General features: G+C 29.9%; 2 protein-coding genes across 2 annotated transcripts; both read left to right on the top strand.

Moving 5' to 3' along the window:
* The first annotated feature begins 1,280 nt into the window (after window positions 1-1,280).
* On the top strand, window positions 1,281-3,584 carry LOC107445714 (speckle-type POZ protein B). The gene has a single exon (XM_016060182.3). It carries the CDS (start codon window positions 1,570-1,572, stop codon window positions 3,064-3,066), a length of 1,497 nt encoding a protein of 498 aa, XP_015915668.3. The 5' UTR covers window positions 1,281-1,569; the 3' UTR covers window positions 3,067-3,584.
* A 6,264-nt stretch (window positions 3,585-9,848) lies between these two features.
* On the top strand, window positions 9,849-17,133 carry LOC107445724 (uncharacterized). Its single transcript, XM_016060193.3, has 2 exons — window positions 9,849-10,187; window positions 15,176-17,133. The coding sequence occupies exon 2, from the start codon at window positions 15,189-15,191 to the stop codon at window positions 16,482-16,484; it is 1,296 nt and encodes a 431-aa protein (XP_015915679.1). The 5' UTR covers window positions 9,849-10,187; window positions 15,176-15,188; the 3' UTR covers window positions 16,485-17,133.
* Window positions 17,134-18,970: the final 1,837 nt, after the last annotated feature.

The following is an 18,970-nucleotide window of genomic DNA, read 5'->3' as shown; positions in this document are numbered from 1 at the left end:
ACAATTTACTAATAGAATTATGACAAAAAAATGCTTGCTTGGTTTTATAATTAAATTTAAAAATACACACTTATTCGCCCCAAAGTGTATGCTTTCCATTAACTTTTCCAGAAAAAATAAATAAATAACTCAAGTTTGAAGTTCAAGCGAAGCTATCAACGGCGCTTTCAAAACCGCGCCACCACTAACACGTTAAATATGACTTGGATGTCGATCCTTCTAGGATTTCCAAAGATTTTGGGGATCATATTTTAGTTAGCTGTTCAAAATTTTCACTTTTTAGTAGTATTTAACACAATTGTGCGTGGGTGGGTGACCACTTGGATCAGCCTGCGTAGGGACCGAGGGTGTGCGGTATTGGTCCTCGTAAAACTGTTCTACCGTAAAGTGCTCGACTTCGCGTACAGGTCGTCGGGCTACCGAAGCGGGGGTGCCACCCCCTCTGAAGAGGATCAAAATTGTGATGGCATGTCTTCGCAAAATTGTGATGGCATCCTCAGGTATGTTTTCCAGACCGTCGCCAATAGCCCATTGTGCAGCCCTAGTGCGACGTAAATGAACCACAACAACAACACAATTAATTGCGAAAAGAAAAAAAGCATTATCTGATTTTACAATATAAAAATTATCTAATACTGAATAATAGAAACAGCACTTAAATAATTATTTTAAATAATTTTCAAATTATTTTTTGGTTGTTGTTGTTGTTGTAGTTAATTTACGTCGCACTAGAGCTGCACAATGGGCTATTGGCGACGGTCTGGGAAACACCCCTGAGGATGATCCGAAGACATGCCATCACAATTTTGATCCTCTGCAGAGGGGATGGCACCTCCGCTTCGGTAGCCCGACGACCTGCACGCGAAGTCGAGCACTTTACGGTAGCACAGTTTAACGAGGACCAATGCCGCACACCCTCGGTCCCTACGCAGACTGATCCAAGTGGTCACCCACCCGCACACTGACCGTAGCCAGTGATGCTTGACTTCGGTGATCTGCTGGGAACCGTGTCTTAACGATCAGTCCACTGCGGGACAAATTATTTTTTGGAGAAAATGATTATGGCGCTGAATAAGCATATGATTGGGGCATTGCTTTTAATCAGTTTATAAAAAATTTTTACAGCTTCATAAGAAACTTACAGATAGCGAAAGGGCATCCCTGGCCGAGCTGTATCGCCTGCCAAACGCTGTGCAAAGCGTGGAGGTAGTGGGTTCGAATCCCACTGTTACCCTGAATGTATTTTCGGGCTGTCATTCTCAGTATTGAGCTATCTTTATCCTTCTATTTGACAAAGGTTTAAGCCTAAATTAAGCTCAAAAGCCTGCAAATGTACTTAAATCCAATAAACAATAAATATGGACAGTGGAAATATTGGCTTGAAATACGATAGAGAATGAACGATTATGGCGCCATACCTTATTTTATATCCATCCAACATTTGATAAGGACATGTGTCAAAAGTTTACTCCCGCTAAAATTTGCAGTTTAGATTGCTCCTGTCTAATCAACAGAGCGAGGTGTCTATTTTCCAAAATACCAATAAGGATTTTTTTGTCTTCTTAAATAATGTCATCAGACGCAGAGAGATATGGATTTTGTATTACGTGGGTAATTGATAACTTCTCTTTTTGTCATCTCAAAACTATTGCAAGTTCATATTTCACTGTCGAAAATATATGTCAGGAGCCATGGCAGTTGACTTTATTTTCAAGTTCAAAGATGGAAAAAATTTGGTGTGATTTATGCAAATATCCAGGTATGGCGGATATTATTATTAATTTCAAAATAGAAATCATTGGGCCTAGTGGTCGCATTCTATATGCTTGTGAAAACAAAAATGTAACTTTTAGTAGAGTTGATGGCTCAGACGGAGGAAAAGCAGTTGAAAGATCTCGTATAGTGCAGGACATTTTAGAAATGAATAAAGATACTCTGTCAATTCGTTGCTACATGTCTCGTGTAGAATCCATCGATGATAGTTCTTTGAATTGTTTTACTCGAACTAAGATAATTGTTAATCATCAAAGCCTTCGATTGAGATGGACAATACTTAATGAACTAAAAACACTGTTTGAGCCAGACGAGGAAAACAGGGACATTACGACTGAATTCGTTCAATTTCCAGATATGAATAAATATAAACTCTGTTTCGTCAATTCTAATGATGGCGTGGTAATAAGAATTATTGGTCACTGTGTTTCAAGTCAATGTGTCGAATGCAAAATTAGTTTGTTAGATGTCAATGGCTGCCAAGTACTCTCGATAAAAGACAGGTATCAGTTTTCAGAAGACGATGATGATGATGATTCGTGGATATTGCCTACATTTCTCACCTTCAATAATCTGAAAGTTAACCGAAGCAAATTTATTAAAAACGGAAGCATGTGTATTTTATGCGAATTATTTTGTTTTGGAGGTATAGAGTCGCAAGCAGTGTTTTATGGAAATCGCGAAATAAAATTGTTAGCTAATCACAGTGATAATGCTATTACTAACCACTCTTTACAGAGTGATATTCGAAATTTATTTTCTGATAAAAATTTCTGTGATATTAAAATCCGAGGGAATGATGGGATTGTAGAAGCTCACAAATCAATACTAATAGCTCGGTCTCCAGTATTTCATGCCATGTTCCAACAAGAAATGCTTGAAACGCAAACTGGGATAGTGGACATTCCAGATGCCGATATTGACACTCTTAATTTTTTTGTGAATTTTCTCTACTCTGATACCTTGGAAAAAATAGATTATGATCGTCTTAAAAAATTATTAATCCTTGCCGATAAGTATGAAGTTCGTCGCCTGATTGAAATTTGCGCATCCTTCCTAAGGTGTGATATATCTGAGCGAAACGCTTGCGACATAGCATCACTTGCAAATATGTTCAACCATACAGACTTGAAATCTTTTGCTCTGGATTTTATTGTTGATCATCACACGGATATTTTCAACCAGCCAGATTGGTTACCGTGGACTAGGTATAACATGGAACTAGCGACCGAGGTATTTCAGAAATTGACGGAACAACAGAAAAATTTAAAAAGTTTTTTTGTTAAAATATGATCTATTTTCCATTTAAAAAAAACTAACACGTGGCTTAATACTCTCATTTTTAAAATTATAAAATATTTTGTTGGCCACTCCTCTTAAATCTTTAATCTCAAATTTTTAAAACAGAAACTGTTACTAAATTCTTAATATTAATTTATTTTTGTCTCGGATGAATGGCATAAAAATAATTATTTATTTAAAAATTACTGGTATACGAGGAGATATTTAAAGTATTAAATTATTTAAAGGTATTAAATTATTTAATTGCAATATACGTACTAAGTTATTTCTTATTTTATTTATTGCGTGGTTGCTTTGAGTTGCACTCAAGTCAGGGTTCCATGATTTAAATCATCTTTATTTAATTCGTAGTTTAAATCAAGTTAAGTTTTTGAGTATAATCACTGATTTAAATCGAATCATTTTTTTAAAGATTCAGAAATTTATTATTTGGTCGATTAAATAGTTTTAAAGTTTATTGTGGATGTATTGCTGTGTTGATAAGTTTTATTTATAAAGTTAAATTTGTACTTGGTGTGTTATTAATTATAATACTTCTGAAATGACATTTAACAATTTTATAATTTCTTAGAACTTTTCTGAGCGGAAACAAAATTTAATGAAATTTTTTTTTACGCTAGTTACGTAAGGGATCACTGTTATTTCAATTTTTTATTTTTAAAATATTAAATTTTGTTATTTCTTTATTTAAGCTTGCTTTTCAGCTGTTGATAATGGCGCATTTACATTACATTTTCAATAATTTTAAATTGTTCATTTGCGAGTATTATGTATCAATGTCAGAAAAATTTTTGAAGTTATAATATGGTTTAAAATGTGATCTTATAATTCATTTTTGCTAATATTTCAATTTTTATGCATATAAAATTTTACCAAGCATTAAATAAATTTTTTTATAGTATTTAAGAAGATGAGTTAAATCACCTTAAATTTACACTATCTTATTTTTAATATTTATTTTGTTTTTTCATTTCATTTATTGTCTTTTTTTAAGTTACATTTAAATAAATTATCTTATTCTCGCATCGTTTGATGTGTACACGTATATAACAAGTAGAATGCATTGTTATTCAATGAAATAAAAGATAATTTGTGTACCCAAGATTCAGTCTCCAATAATTTACATTTTGGTTTTACAATTGTCATACCTAAATTGCGAAAATAAATGGCGTAACAATATTTAAGTTAAATGTATCATTATTAGTTAAAATGAAAAAAAAAATTTGAAAAATATCTGTTTTATTTCTTTTTCATCGTTTTGCTGCTTTCATTTAGTGTATTGAAATATACAAGGCTTTGTTGCGACATTTGAAATATTCCTTAAAGGGAGTTAAAAAATAGCCTAGTCCAAAAGTGAAAATACAACTATTCTTAAAACGTTAAGTGTGTGAAAAGATCAGATTAAACCAGAATGAAATTTATTTCTTAATTTTATTCTTAATTTTTTTAACTGATAAACGATATACGTGTAGGCGCATTTCGAATCTTTTATTGTAGTGTATTACTATGTAAAACTCCTTTGTCTTTTTTCCTTTGTTCAGTTTTTAATTAAATATGCTGTTACTTTATGTAGGGGTCCTACACTGGATCAATCATAAAAGCTTTGTACCCAGTAGATATCCAAAATAGATCATCTCTGGTAGCGGTCTATGAACTGCTGGGTGTCTACTTTAACCAGCCTGTGAAGGGACCGAGGTCGTGCTGTATCAGGGCTAAAGAGAATAGAAGGGCTGGTTCACTCCTTTGAACAAACTCTCGCCGCGCCAATCCTCAGATTTTCTCTAGTGACGTCACTTTGGCGCAAAGTTCGCGCTTCTACTTCAAGAACAGAGCGTTCGGCCTTACTAGCTATAACTAATATTGAAGCATTTCTTTTTGTGACATATTCTAAGACATTTGTTATTTTCTATAATGCCTTTCCTCAGTTTTTGCAGTGAATTTACAAAAATGTAAAACTATTAACGAAATGCCAGTTTGCGCGATTGCAACTTGCAAAAATTCTGATAGAAAAACAAAAGGAAAAAATATAATTTTCCGCGTGTTCCCTAAAGTAAATGAACAACTATGTAAAGAATGAATTCCGAAATGACACAGTTAATATAAAACAGCAATGCGTTTTTTCTATCGTTAAGAACTTTTATAAAAATTCATTATCTAAATAGAAACCGCTTCGTGACTTCAAAAAGAAAGGCAGGTGAAAAAAATTAAAAAATGGATAAAGTCAAAGAAAATTAAAACGTAAATAAAAAGTATCAATAAAATATATAGTGTATAGTTGAAATTCTTCCTAATTTCATAACATATATTTTCTAATGTAGTTATTCTAAATATTTATGATTTTTTAAAAAATTATATTATCTTAATTTAAATATCTATAAATCTAAAATTTAAATATCTATAAGCAATTGTAAAATTTCTAATGTCATTATGAACCTAAATTATTATTTTGTTTCAGTAATTAGCGTTTAAGGTTGATGTTTCCTAATGATTAAGTATGAACAAATTGCTATTAACGACATATTTTAAAATCAGGGATTCTAAATTTAACTTAACTTATCGTTATAAAAGAATATGTAGATAAAAAAAGTGTCGATATATGCTTTCATTTTTCTTAATAATTAAAGTTAAAACTGAACTTTTTAAAATAAAGTATTTATAGTGTCATTTTCGCCAACTAGTAAAACATTTTTATAAGTTTAAAATGGTATTTTTTTTAATATAATGGCCAAGAAAGTTTTTTTGAACTATGTTTATGAACGGAAATAATGTGTTAATTACGTAAAGTTTGAAAGCTAATAACCAGAAAAAGTCTAACTTATTTTTACAAAGAGAAAGATGCAAAGTTATCATAATATCTTTGCTTGCGATCTCCGAGATCTGTGGACACAGTGACGTCATGAGGAGGGAAATCGTAGCTTCAGCTCTCAGAGCGGAGTGAACTAGCCCTTCTATTCTCTTTAGCTCTGGTGCTGTATAGGTTCTCGCTAAATTGTTTTACTGTGAAGTGCTCAATTTTGCTGGCAGGTCGTCGGGCTACTAAAGAGGGAAGAGAAATCACCACTGCAGGGATCAAAATTGCAATATTTCTTCGGATCATCCTCGGGGTTGTTTCCCAGACCGTCACCCATTACCCATAGTGCTGTTTTAGACCAACGAAAGTACTGCTACTACTACTTTATGCAGGGTGTTCCATAATAACCCCCATAAATAAACATTTTCATAATCCTTGATCAAAATGAATTCAGTATAGGTCGCAAATTAATATTAAAGCGAGAAAAAGTGGCATCGAAATCTTATAAATCTCTTTTATGAGGGAAACTGGTAAGGAAACACCAAAACAGATTTAAAAAATGGATAAATTAGAAGATTCAAAAGATGAATGTAAATAAAAGTATAACTAAGCAATTGAAATAGTTTTAATGTTTTATATTCAGTCTTCCATATTAGTGAATGGACAGATATTTTTATGTCTTCCTTACTTAATAAATTTGGGACCCCTAATGTCTATATTTTTAACAAGAATTCAAAAATACATAAATGATGATCATTACATGGCGCGTTGTATATTGAAATTATGCATTCAATTTTCATTTTCAAAAAGGATATGCATGGGAAATAATGCAAAGCGCATTATTTCCCATGTTAGACGAGTTTTGATCAAAACCACAAACAAAAATATGCTTAAAGTAAGAAGTATTTATTTAGCTATAAATCAAGATAATTTTTGATGAGTTCAGGCATACTTAGAATAAGCATGAAGTTTCAGTTGCTGAAAAATAAAATTCAAATTATCAAAATGCAAGGTTTTAGTGGAGAAATCCTAAGTTAGTAATCCTAAGTTACATCCCCATAATTTAGTTTCTTTTTGATATTTTAAAAATCTTTTTAGCATTTGAAACTTCATGGTTTACTCTAGGTTTGTCTGGACTAACTTTTTCTATACTTTGGATTTTAAATTAGTTATGGAGGCGACAGAATTTGCAACGAAAAGTTTCTCCCATGGTATGGCGTTCTCTTAACCTGATATTTATCCTGATAAAAAACCTGATATTTATCAGCAGTCACTAAGAACTTTATTAAACTTTCAGTACTCGGTTCACTGACAGCTTCTGCACGCGCAAACTCTAAAACTTATTTAATCCATCCACTTCCACATCTTGAATGTTAACTTTTCCTGTCCAGAATTTGATCATTTTTGATCGAACACATCAATGATCGTATCGCGAGATTGAATTTGTGAGCAGGCAGAAGTTTGTCACCAACTCGCTCTCTAGCATGACAGAATTTCTTTTAAAAATGTTTTGTTAATCTTCTTGCAAAGTTAGAAAGCTGTAAATCTTGTATTCAATTCATATCGATATTTAATAGTAAGAAGAGTAGTCATGATCCCATAAGGCAAAGAAGAAAAGTAATGCATTTGACCTTCTGTGCAACTTGTTATTAAAAGTGAAAAATTCCATGAATTTCTAAGGGATCTCATTTAAAAAGTATGGCATATCGTGATTTAATAGTAAAAAAAACAGCGATCCCGTCATACAAAAATAAATATTTTTGAACTTCTGTAAAACTTTTTTTTTTCCTATTAAAAGTGGAAAATCCCATAGATTTCTATTTAATAAAAAAAAATATGGCAAGCATTATTTGAATCTATTTCAAATCTTTCAAAATTTAATGCAAAAAAACAAAAACAAGATATAACCCTGAATATCTTTGGCTCTAATGATCAGATTTTCGCGTACTGCAAGTAAGTATTTGTGGTGACGCTGTTGTTGGTCACCATTCTTATCATATAGTGGAAAATATCTTCATTTATTGATCTTTCTGGCCGTTAATAAATGGATGAAACAAAATGATCGTCGCCAGGAAATTAATGAAAATCGTAGTAAAAAAATTGAGTTTTTAAGCAATAATTCGTAAAGATTAGAAACAATGGCCATTATATAACGTTACAAATCATCAAAATAAATCCATTAAAGGGATCAAGAAAACACAATCTCGATATTGAGAAGTTTTGTAAGCAGTCTTATTAAAATGAAATTTTTTTTAAAAAACGGTTAGGATGGCTGGGACAGAACTCCTAGTCGCCACAAATTTTAAAATGTAAAGGGAAAGCAATCGTTCCCAACGGTCCAACAGATCTAAATTTGGCGATTTATTAAAATATAACCTAGCCAAAACAAAGCCGATTTCGAGGTCTGAGTGATTGGGTATAATAACTTTTCAGGTGATCTTTTCATATTCAGAACTCTAAACGATGAAAGAGTTTTTAAATATCTAAATTCATACTGCATAAATTTAATACCACTATTATAAATTTATAGCATTCATGACAACCTTGTAAAAACAACTGTAGACATATATATATTTTTTTTTCAAATACACTATTTTAGAAAATGCTCGAAGTAATTTAGAAATGGACTACATCACATTACGAATTTATTTGGATACACTAGTTTTTTTTTCTTTCTGAAAAACGAACAATTTTCATTTAAAAACGAAATCAAATGCTGCGTCTGTTTTCTTAAAAATCTATGTCCGTTTTCTTAAGCACCCATTTTGAATTGTGTTTTGTATAAAAAGCTCAACGATAATCGCTATTTCCTGACGATAAACCACCATATTAAAATTTCAATATCGTACTATTTGTCCGGCTTTGCAATGGATACTAAGCACATTTAAGTTGCATAAACTTTATCGAGTAACCTTTCAGCAGTTTACTATAGGGCAAAAAGTTATCGAAATCCAAGAATCGCATAAATTCTCGTCTTTTAGGAAGAATAAAAACTTACTATAGTTTTCTAAGATCATAGAAAAATTTTAAAAGTGGTATTAAAATTATTTCATTTCTATCCTCTTTTTCAAGAATGTTCATTCGATATTACAACTAATAAAAATAGTTAAAAAGATATATTTACAGTACTACAATAACTTGGAGGAAAAATAAATAAATTGCAGTTGTAGCTACAGCGAACATGTTTGCGCTAGTTTTGATAAAATGCTATCAATCACTGCTTTAAATTTTATTCAAAACAGCCAATTTTATTTTGTATTTTATTGTAAAAACTACTCTCATGCAGTTTGTTGACATTGAATTTAATTTCTAACAAACGCTGCGATTAGTAAAACCTGGGGTCAGGGAACAAATTCAACTATTAAAACCTGAATTCAAGCCTGTTACGAGAGACTCTTTTTTTTCTTTTTTGTAAATTTTTAATTTTCAATTTCTATTTTTCTTTGTAATCTAAAATTTATATTGTTTTTTATTCACAATATAAATAAAATTTGATTTAGCATTTAAACTGTTCTGTATGTAAAAAAGTGCACAGCTGTTATATTAATGAACAGTATAATTGTGGAGAAATTTAATTAATAAATTAATAAAATAAATAAATAAACAAATTTTTCAAAGAAAAATGATTCAGATGATGAAACTTACAATAGAACATTGGGTCGCAAATCACACATTGAGTTGGAAAAAATCGCGAAACATGATTATAAATCAAATAGCATACAAGCAATTTACGACTGCATGTTTTCTGGTAAATTTTCACCCTCTTGATATTTTTTATCACCTCTCTGAATTTCACGATTGAATTTTGGATTGAATTTTTATTAGAAAAAAATATATAATATTCATTGTTTTTGCCTTCATTTGTTTTTCTATGTCTCAACGAGTACGAAAAATACTCGTTGTTTTAACTATAACCCTTTTGTGATAAGCAATTATCTTCTGTCATTAAACTTATCTAATGACTTTATTTTGCGATTTACGATGATTGTCACTTAAAATTGTTTTCCTAAAATGTGAAATAATCTGTGAGAGTTTTACTTTTAAACTGATTTACTTTCTGATGCAAACCAACTGTTAACAAAGTTTGGGAATCTGTGATGAGCTAACTTTGTCAAACAATCGAACACCACATGACTGATAAGAACTCGTCACAAAGCGAAGTTCATTGTGGGCGGGTTAACACTGTTGTTAAGTTGACAATCAAAAATAAGTCTTTTCTTCAAAATATTCTTACAACAATGAATAAATTATTCTCTTATTTGTTTATTTTTTGTTTTAATAATTCGGAAGTAATGTTTTCTTGACAGTATTCATAAATCAGGTATGTATTTTAGACTAACTTATTCTTCATATAGCTTTTTTAGATACATATGGAAACTTTCCTTTAAATTCATTACAGCGAAGGCTTGTTTATCAAAATATTTTGTAAAACGTACTTGTCAAAGGACTCTGCACAAATCTTATGGAAATTAACTCTTTGTTCAATAAGCCGGAAGCTTAATATGTTGCAGATGACATTCTGAGAAAAAATTTTAAAGTGCAAAAATTGATAGCTTTCAAGTTTTCTCAAACATAAGAGATTTAGGCAATTGTCATTATGGACTGTGGTAAAAAGTGTTTGAAGCGAGCAGCAATTGGCTTATTGAGGCAAAAAGTAATGCTAGCTACTCATTTAGCGTTGGACGTTCTAATGCGCTACTAGCTTTTTCGATACTTAATATAACTTTCAATAATTATTTAAAAGTTAATTATTAATTATTATTTTTTTTTTAAATTTCCTTGGTTAATGCTAAAGTCATAACGTACTTAGAGAATTGAGAAATACTATTTATGGTTTGATGTTTCATATCTCAGAAACTATCAATTTTTGGATTTGGTTTTAATGAGACCTGCAACATATTTAATTTTCAGACAATTTGGCAGAGAATTAATTTCCATGAGATTTGTACGGGGTCTTTTATCATTTTTCTTCTCTTTTTAATTTTATGCATGTTATATATTTAAAATTACATTATATTAATTTAATATATTTTAGATATTTAATTTTATATTGAGTGTTCTTTAATCATCGAACTCAATATATATTTTTAGAGTTTTTATCTTACGTGGAGTAAAAAAATACCCACATTAGAGGTCTCATATTAATATTAAAGCTAGAAAAAAATGTGAATATGACTTTCTATTGAGGTAGACGAGATTGAAAACTTTCAAATCTGTTTAGTTGCTCGAGGCAGAGATGGATTGAATGAAGATCATTAGAAGCCTCTTTACATTTCAACTGGCCATCAAACAGGTTTTGATGTTCTTAATCGCGTCTTTCTTACTTGTGATTCTTGAATGTTTTGTGTTTCTTGAGAAAATAAAACAGAGGTGTCTAACTTTCCAATTTTTAATGAGTTTTTATTTTTTTAAAATTAATGATGCTTTAAATAATAATCAGGGTTCGCGCAAAGGACTTCAAATTATTAGCCTGTAAATTAGCCAAATATCAAAACTATTAGCCAAATTCTTAGCCAAAGGCAAAACTTAACACTTTTTTAAGATTGATTTTATTCCGTAAAAACTTTAAATCAAAATACAAATTTACAATAAATTCAATTATTTTAAAAAATTCAAATTCACATCAGGAGTAAATGAATTCACATCAGGAGTAAATGAAATTCAATTATTTTATAAAATTCAAATTCACATCAGGAGCAATGAATGGCAAATAAAAATAGGAATAGGTTTGGGTTAATTTCTGATAGACAATTAAAAGCTGCAATATAAGCAACATTATATTGTAGTCACATTATTGATATAATATTGTCCCAAGAAAATATATTTTACTTAGGAAAGAATTTTGCCATGCGATATCGCGTGATCCTGCAACGTACATATTAATCTATATTTTACTGTAGTTAGTGTCGTGCTTACGTAATCTCCCTCGTTGCTTATACTTACAGTATCTGGACTTAATATAATTCTAATTGATTATGAGACGTATCTAACAAAAGTCACAGTAATCGAATAAAAAATACAAGATTTGTTCAAAAAAAAAAAAAAAAAANTCGCTAATTTTTGCGACAGAAAACCTTTTTTTCGCCGAATTTACGATATTATCGCATTTGGCTAGGTGGTGAATACTTAGCGCGGGCCCTGATAATGATTACCACAAAATAATTATTTTCAATATATACAGGGTTATCTGTAAGAACCACCTTTTTCTTGACATATTTTAATCGTGTAATTAAGAAGCCGTGGTGGCTTATGTGATAGAGCGTCCAAAACTCGTCAGTTCGGTTTCAGTCAAACCGGTTTGCCATTTGGGGTAAACCGGTTTGAATCCCAGCGATGGCTGGTTGATACGAATTCTGCACCCGGATAGCACTGACCACAGTGGTGACGTAAAATATCCTCAGTGGTATATGGATCATGGGTTAGAGTTCCCTTGCCATCAGGCTAACCGTAGGAGGTTTTCGTGGTTTTCCTCTCCATGTAATGCAAATGCGGGCTAGTTCCATCAAAAAGTCCTCCATGAAGGCAATTTTCTCCCAATACTTGATCCAGGAGTTCCCTTGTCTTCTGGATTGGATTCAAAATCATAAGGCTATGGAGTTGAACATTAGTAGCCGCAAAACCCAAAGCATTGGGTCGGCTATTCAACGAAGGTTATAAAATAAAATCGTGAACTTAAAATCATACTATAGTGCAATCAAATATAAGAAATATGATTGTGGGATTTAACTTAGCTATCTATTAAGGTTTTAACAAATGTATCTAACAGGCAGTTCCAAAATTTCTAGCAATGTCGTTGTAAGCTGCTCATTTTGTAGAGTTATTAAATTTCATCTCTAATTTCTTTATTAATTATATTTTCTGTCTTTATTAATAATTTTTATTTAATGCCTTCATTAATAATTCTTTTTTATAAATTTGTTAGTTTTTATTCTGTTTGTATCACCATAAAAACTAATTCAAGTCATAGGATTTAGTAGAAAACAAAAAATAATGAGGATATTTTTCTGTACTAATTATTACTATATTATCAAATTTATTTTCGCTCGCCCTTTTCATTCGGTAAAAATGTCAGATAAGCAAGAAATGCATACCAAAGTCATTGCATGATGCAATCAATTAATGGCGCATTATCAAATTAGGTTGTTATCATATTCAATAGAAAATTTAAAATGCATTATGATACTATTTCGAACAAAGAAGCGTGTCGTAGTATCAGTTTCACTTATACCAGGTAATTATTTTCTAAATCAAAAAAATTTTTTTTCTCACTAAAAGTGTTCATGTGCTTTATAAAATAAATGTTTCATTGGAATTATTTTGAAGAAAATTTTCAGTTGAACTATTTCAATTATGCATCAGCATCGGAGATTGTCCACTGAGAGAATAAGAGTGCTCAAGACTACCAGAATATGCTAAAATTTTCCGTGTCTCTGGCTCTATGGCAAACACTAAAAAGCTCAGTAATTTTTACCAAAGCGTTTTAGTAATTAATTTGGTAAAGTTAACTATGAAATATGGTTTCATAATATATGATACAAATTTGGTAATTTTATAATGATACCTTAGACCATGGTATAAAAACCATTTATTCTGTTAAATTTACTTTTCAGTTTTGTAGTTTTTACTAAACTTGTGGTAATAAGAATTATAATTTGGAGAAACAGAATTTCCTGTTAACCGTTATCATATGAACAGAAAAACTACTAAATAAATGGCTTAAATACAGCATATTTTGATTCCGTAACCAGAATTTTTTTCTTTTTGCTGGAAATTTCGCTACCTTACAGTAGGGTAATTTTAGCAGAATTTTTTTCTCCGTGCTATTACGATGATGCTAAAAATTTATCTTAAAATAAATGGCACAAGAAACAACGATGTTAATCAAAACTCTTTGCGAAAAAAAGATAATTGTTGTATTGTCTAACCAACTTTAAAAAAAAATGCTTGTTGCAGAATTGCATTGGTAGAATTTTTTTTTAGAAAAGACAAATAGAGAATCTAAAGGAAAGATGCTTCTTAAATATTCTAATTGATTGAGGCAGAAAATATTTCACAAAATAATACTAAATTGTCAACAAGGCACAAAAACACACTTTTTCTGAATAAACATAACTTTTTTTTTTCATTGGATTCAGATTTATTTGGGGGTAGAATTGTAGTTTACGGATTAGTGTCCCATGAATCTATTCATAAAGGCAGTTGAAATTTAAAACATTTTAATATTTGTTTTACTTTTTTATATTTGTTTTACTTTTTAACTACATTTCACCATATTTCAAGAACTGTTCGTTTCAATCAAAATAAATAAATAAATTAATTAATTCCTAATCCTAAGAATTATCCCATTTATCCTAAAACAATTCCTTGAAAAAAAGAAATTGCAATAATTATTTATTACTTTTGATTTCTTAATTTAATAATAGTCGAAATGTTTTTGAATTGTGATGTTTACAAATTTTTACACCCTTTCCTATTGTGTTATTGTTATTTCTTTTAAATAATTATTTTTCGAGCAATATTCTGCCTATTCCACTCACTTTTGGATTTTGCCATTGAAAACTGGTTTAAAAATATGTAAAGGTTTGTAATTATTGCAATTCACAGCTTTTTGACCCCTATTAATCTAAACAATAATGATAAATAATTAATTTCGGGGTCTAATTATCTTTGGATAAACAAGTTTTATCGAATGAAATTTTTTTATGGTGTATAGTTGCTACCATTTTTGGTGTTGAGGTAAATTAAAAGTTTTTACAATGCCTGTAGTCACAGTTTTTGTTTACTTCTTCACTGTTATAAGTTTTACTTCTTAATTTATTCAGTTTTTGTTTGTTTGTTTACAGACAATACATATTTCTTTAAGCATTAAAATCACCTTATAGCTCGAATGTGAAAACATTTCGTTTCAAAAACAAGCACCTTTTTAATAATATATTCTCACTAACTCGTTCGAGCAATTATTATTTTGCTAATTTTATATATTTCTTTGAGGTTCTGTACTTAAAAATGTATTTATATTTATCTCATCACCAAAAATGGTGGCAACTATACTCCAATTTGTTTTACAGTGTAATTGTGTTCAAAGGTTTTTGATTTTGTCAAATAGTTCCAGAAATATGGCAAAATACACAGGTAAACTGAACACTATGAGGTGTCAGTTTTTGACCACTCTCCAGACTAAATTAACGTACTTGATCATCAATTTGCTTTAGCTTATTGCAAAATTTCCATCAGGAATATTTCAATTAAAATAAGATTAACAAATATTATCTTCTTTGAATATAAATTGCAATTATATATTTTTTTCAGGTGATTTTTCAAAATGCCTCACGAAAGAAAAAAAGAACACAAGGGCAGCCAGCAAGCAACTGCCGATGATTCTGTTACTTGGTGGCAGAAATTCCATTTCAGTGGCAAAGTAATCATGTGCAGTGTTTTCTTTGGCCTAGGTCTTGTACTTGTAGGAGGTTTATTATTAGCTATTGGGGATCACCATGATGATGAAAACGGAAATTTAAATGAAGTACAAAACAAAGCACCGATGTCTATAGTTGGTCCAATTATTATGGGTATAGGAAGTTTTACCGTATTTGTTGGAATTATAATGTGCTTATTTGAAACAAATATATGTCGTAAAAGACAACCTGATTCTACACCACTTATAGATGAGCAAAATCCACAAGCAACTTCAAGGAACTCTGATGCATCATCTATACCTTCAACATCTCAAAAACGAGAAAAGCATCGTCACCATAAGAAATCTTCCTCTCCAAGAAAACACAAGGGTTTGAAAAAATCGGAACAAAATTCTCCATCTTCTATGCCAATTGATATGCATAGAAGCCTTTCTAGGGATCTTACGTCTAGTGATAAATTTTTAACACCACCTAGTTCCTTGGCTAACGAGCATCAAATGCTTCAACCTACTTGTTCTGATGCAGAAAACCAAACATCTGCTTCCTTATTGAAATCTTTTACGAGTTCTGGAAAATCTTGGAACACAAGTACAGAATTTCAAACACCCGCTTCCTCTCTTCAAGACAGCTCTGGGTCTTTTATGGACCAAAATAGTGCTTTGGGAATTTCACCAGAGCATAAAGTGCTTAATAATGATAGACTCAAGACCTTGAAGCATGAGTTTTTAACACCAAAAAATTCTAGTGCTGAAATTATTGACGAAGAATCAAGTCCCCCAAAAGGAGCAATTTTGAAAAATACACACCAGGCACATAGTGATGATAATGTAAAATCAAAAGAGCTTGATAATGATATTTCCGATAGGCTTGATGTTTTAAATCATGATTTTGTAACGCCTATGAATTCCTATGTTGATCAGCCTAATGTTTCTGCACCAAAATGGGATGTATCAAAAGAAGATGCCACTCAAATAGTCGCAAATATTGAGGAAAACGCTGATGTCGAAAAATCTTTTACAGAAAAGACAACAGAAAACAAAGAAGGAAAACCAGTTGATATGAATGACGAAACTCGTACTCTTCACCCAAATGCAATATCTAAGGATGTAATATCAGATGATTTGAAAGCTTCTGATACGACATCGGATTCCACTTTAACTACTGAAAATATTTCAAATATAAGTAATGATGTTGTATCATAGCATCAGATTTTCAACAAAAAAAAAAACAAAAAAAAACATACTGCTGTAAGTCAAATATAGTTAATCTTCAATGTAAGCAAATTGAATGATTCTCGTGGTACATATTGTTTTTTTGAAAATAGTGTAAAACAAATTTTAGAAAGAGTTAGTCACCTTAAGATCTTATTAGGTTGATATTGAACAAAACATAAGTTTTTTAAAAACCAAGATTTATTTTAAATTTTCTACGAAATAAGTCAAGCAACTAAAGTTCTACGGAAAAGGATACACTTTATTGTTTCACTTTATTTAAAGTTATAAAATGTGATGTGATTTGCCTCTTACTTCAGTTTGTGATTTGGACAATGATCTGAATGTGTTTATATTGATCTGAAAGAATCTTAAAATATTTTCTTTATGATGTGTTATTTTAACAAATAAATTTGATATTCATTTGTCACAAATTGAAAATTCTTGAAATTTTTTTTAAAGTGCGTCTTTTTAAATGTATAAAACTGTAGAAATGTCACATTTTGATACATGTACCGTTTGATGTCTGTTATATATAAATTCCGTTTGAAACATTATTGGTGTAAAGTGTTTGTAAACAAGAGAAAGTTTGATTCTTGTAACTTCTGTAAGTGTTTTGAATACAAAAATTTCCTCGTACTATGACTTTTTGCTCATTTCATATGCTTGAAACTCATTGTTTTAATTTCCAATTTTTGATTTATCAATTTTCTTTTTAAAATTTGCATCCAGTTTGTTGATCTTCTTAGCGTTATATTAATGTTTCAAAATTTAAGGAGCCATTGAATAAACTTCAATGGTTTATTAAATTCAAAATTTCAGGAAGTATTGAATAAAATTCAATGATTCATTAAATTAATTAATTATCAACAGTTTTTTAATAGGTTAAGTATTTTTTTCTTCTTTTTTTTAAAAAAATGGTTTTGCTGAAACTATTTCATTAGCTTGTTAAAAAAATTTTTGAGAGTTTTTTTAATTGTTTAATTAGCTTCCAATCGATAATACTTTCTTAAAAAGCAATATAAAGCAAACTTTAAATCTAACAAATTACAAAATTCTTAAAATTAATGAAACTAATTATAAAATGTTATCAAATTCTGCGGAAAAAAATTTATTATAAAATAGCATTAAAAAGGTAAATATGTTTCAGATATTTTCAGAATTTTTTATAATTCAAAATGTTAGTCGCTAACTTTAAAGGTTTTACGCTGAAATGTTTTCCAAAGTTAAATAAATTCAAATAATTATGTTTTGATGTATGCTCTTCTTGTAATAAGCATCAGTTTGAAAAATATTAAACCTTTTCTGAATGAGGTACCTATTTTCATTCCTATTAATAAGTAATATCTTTTTTTTACATCATTGCTACTCTTCGCTAAAAAGAAACAGATGAATTTTGCTTTTGAATTTGAAGAGCAGTTTATTACAATGAAAAAACAATTCTTTCCACATAATTGTTCTATTTTTGCACATTAAAGTAGATAAATGAATATTTCTCGATTATAATGTATAATACATTTAGAAAGTAATAAAAAATACTTAATAACACAGCTTAACGATCAATGTTAACGTTTTGAACCAAAGTAGCACAGTTTTATCTATCAAACTAACGTCGAAAATAATAAAATTGTTTTTGTTTCCTTTAAAAATAACAAAAAAGAAAAAATGACATGGAAAACAGAAAAAGGCCATTAAAAATGGCCTAATACCTGCTATCGTTACTTAATACACCCCTTTTTCAATTAATTAAGCTTACTCGATGAACCGAAACAAAAAATAGTTTAAAGGTCGAGGGTAACGTTATTGTGAGAATGGAAGAGTTTTTAAAGAAAAAGTATAGATTTGATTCTCATTTTTATTCTCATTTTCTTAAGAATCACTTTTTAGTGTGATATTTGTCTATATCTTTCTAATATTATTATTTAAAAATTGCTTTACATATTACGAGTAGTTTTCAGTGTACGAAAAAAATCCTTTCAACTACAACCCATTTAACTAAGAACCAACTAATCAATTCACTTTTTAGTATGAAATTTGTCTATATCTTTCTAATATTGTTATTTAAAAATTACTTTACATATTACGAGTAGTTTTCTGAATACGAAAAAAATCCTTTTAACTACTACCCATTTAACTAAAAACCAAGTCATTATAATTGAAACTCAGTCCAAATTCTATAGTCTCTATCTGTAATATTTAGACGACCAATACTTAAACAGCTGTACAGTGAGGCAGAAATCAGTTTCCACTATAATAAAAAAAAAAAAGAAGAAAAAAAAGTGAATTAAAGCTCACTTTTTGCAACGGTTGCTTTATTTTGTGGTTTATATAGCTTAAAAAAGGGATAAAATTTAAATGAAGATTAATTTTTCGAAAAAAATTTAAATTCATGTTACCTCTTTGAAATCCTATAAATGTTTTTTGGTAATTATAAACATTTAGTATGAATCCTTGTTAAAATATCATTTTTAATCTGG

This window comes from Parasteatoda tepidariorum, chromosome X1 (assembly GCF_043381705.1).
Source record: "Parasteatoda tepidariorum isolate YZ-2023 chromosome X1, CAS_Ptep_4.0, whole genome shotgun sequence".
Taxonomy (NCBI): domain Eukaryota; kingdom Metazoa; phylum Arthropoda; class Arachnida; order Araneae; family Theridiidae; genus Parasteatoda; species Parasteatoda tepidariorum.
Note: the sequence above shows the minus strand (reverse complement) of the source record. Positions and strands in the feature narration are given on the sequence as shown.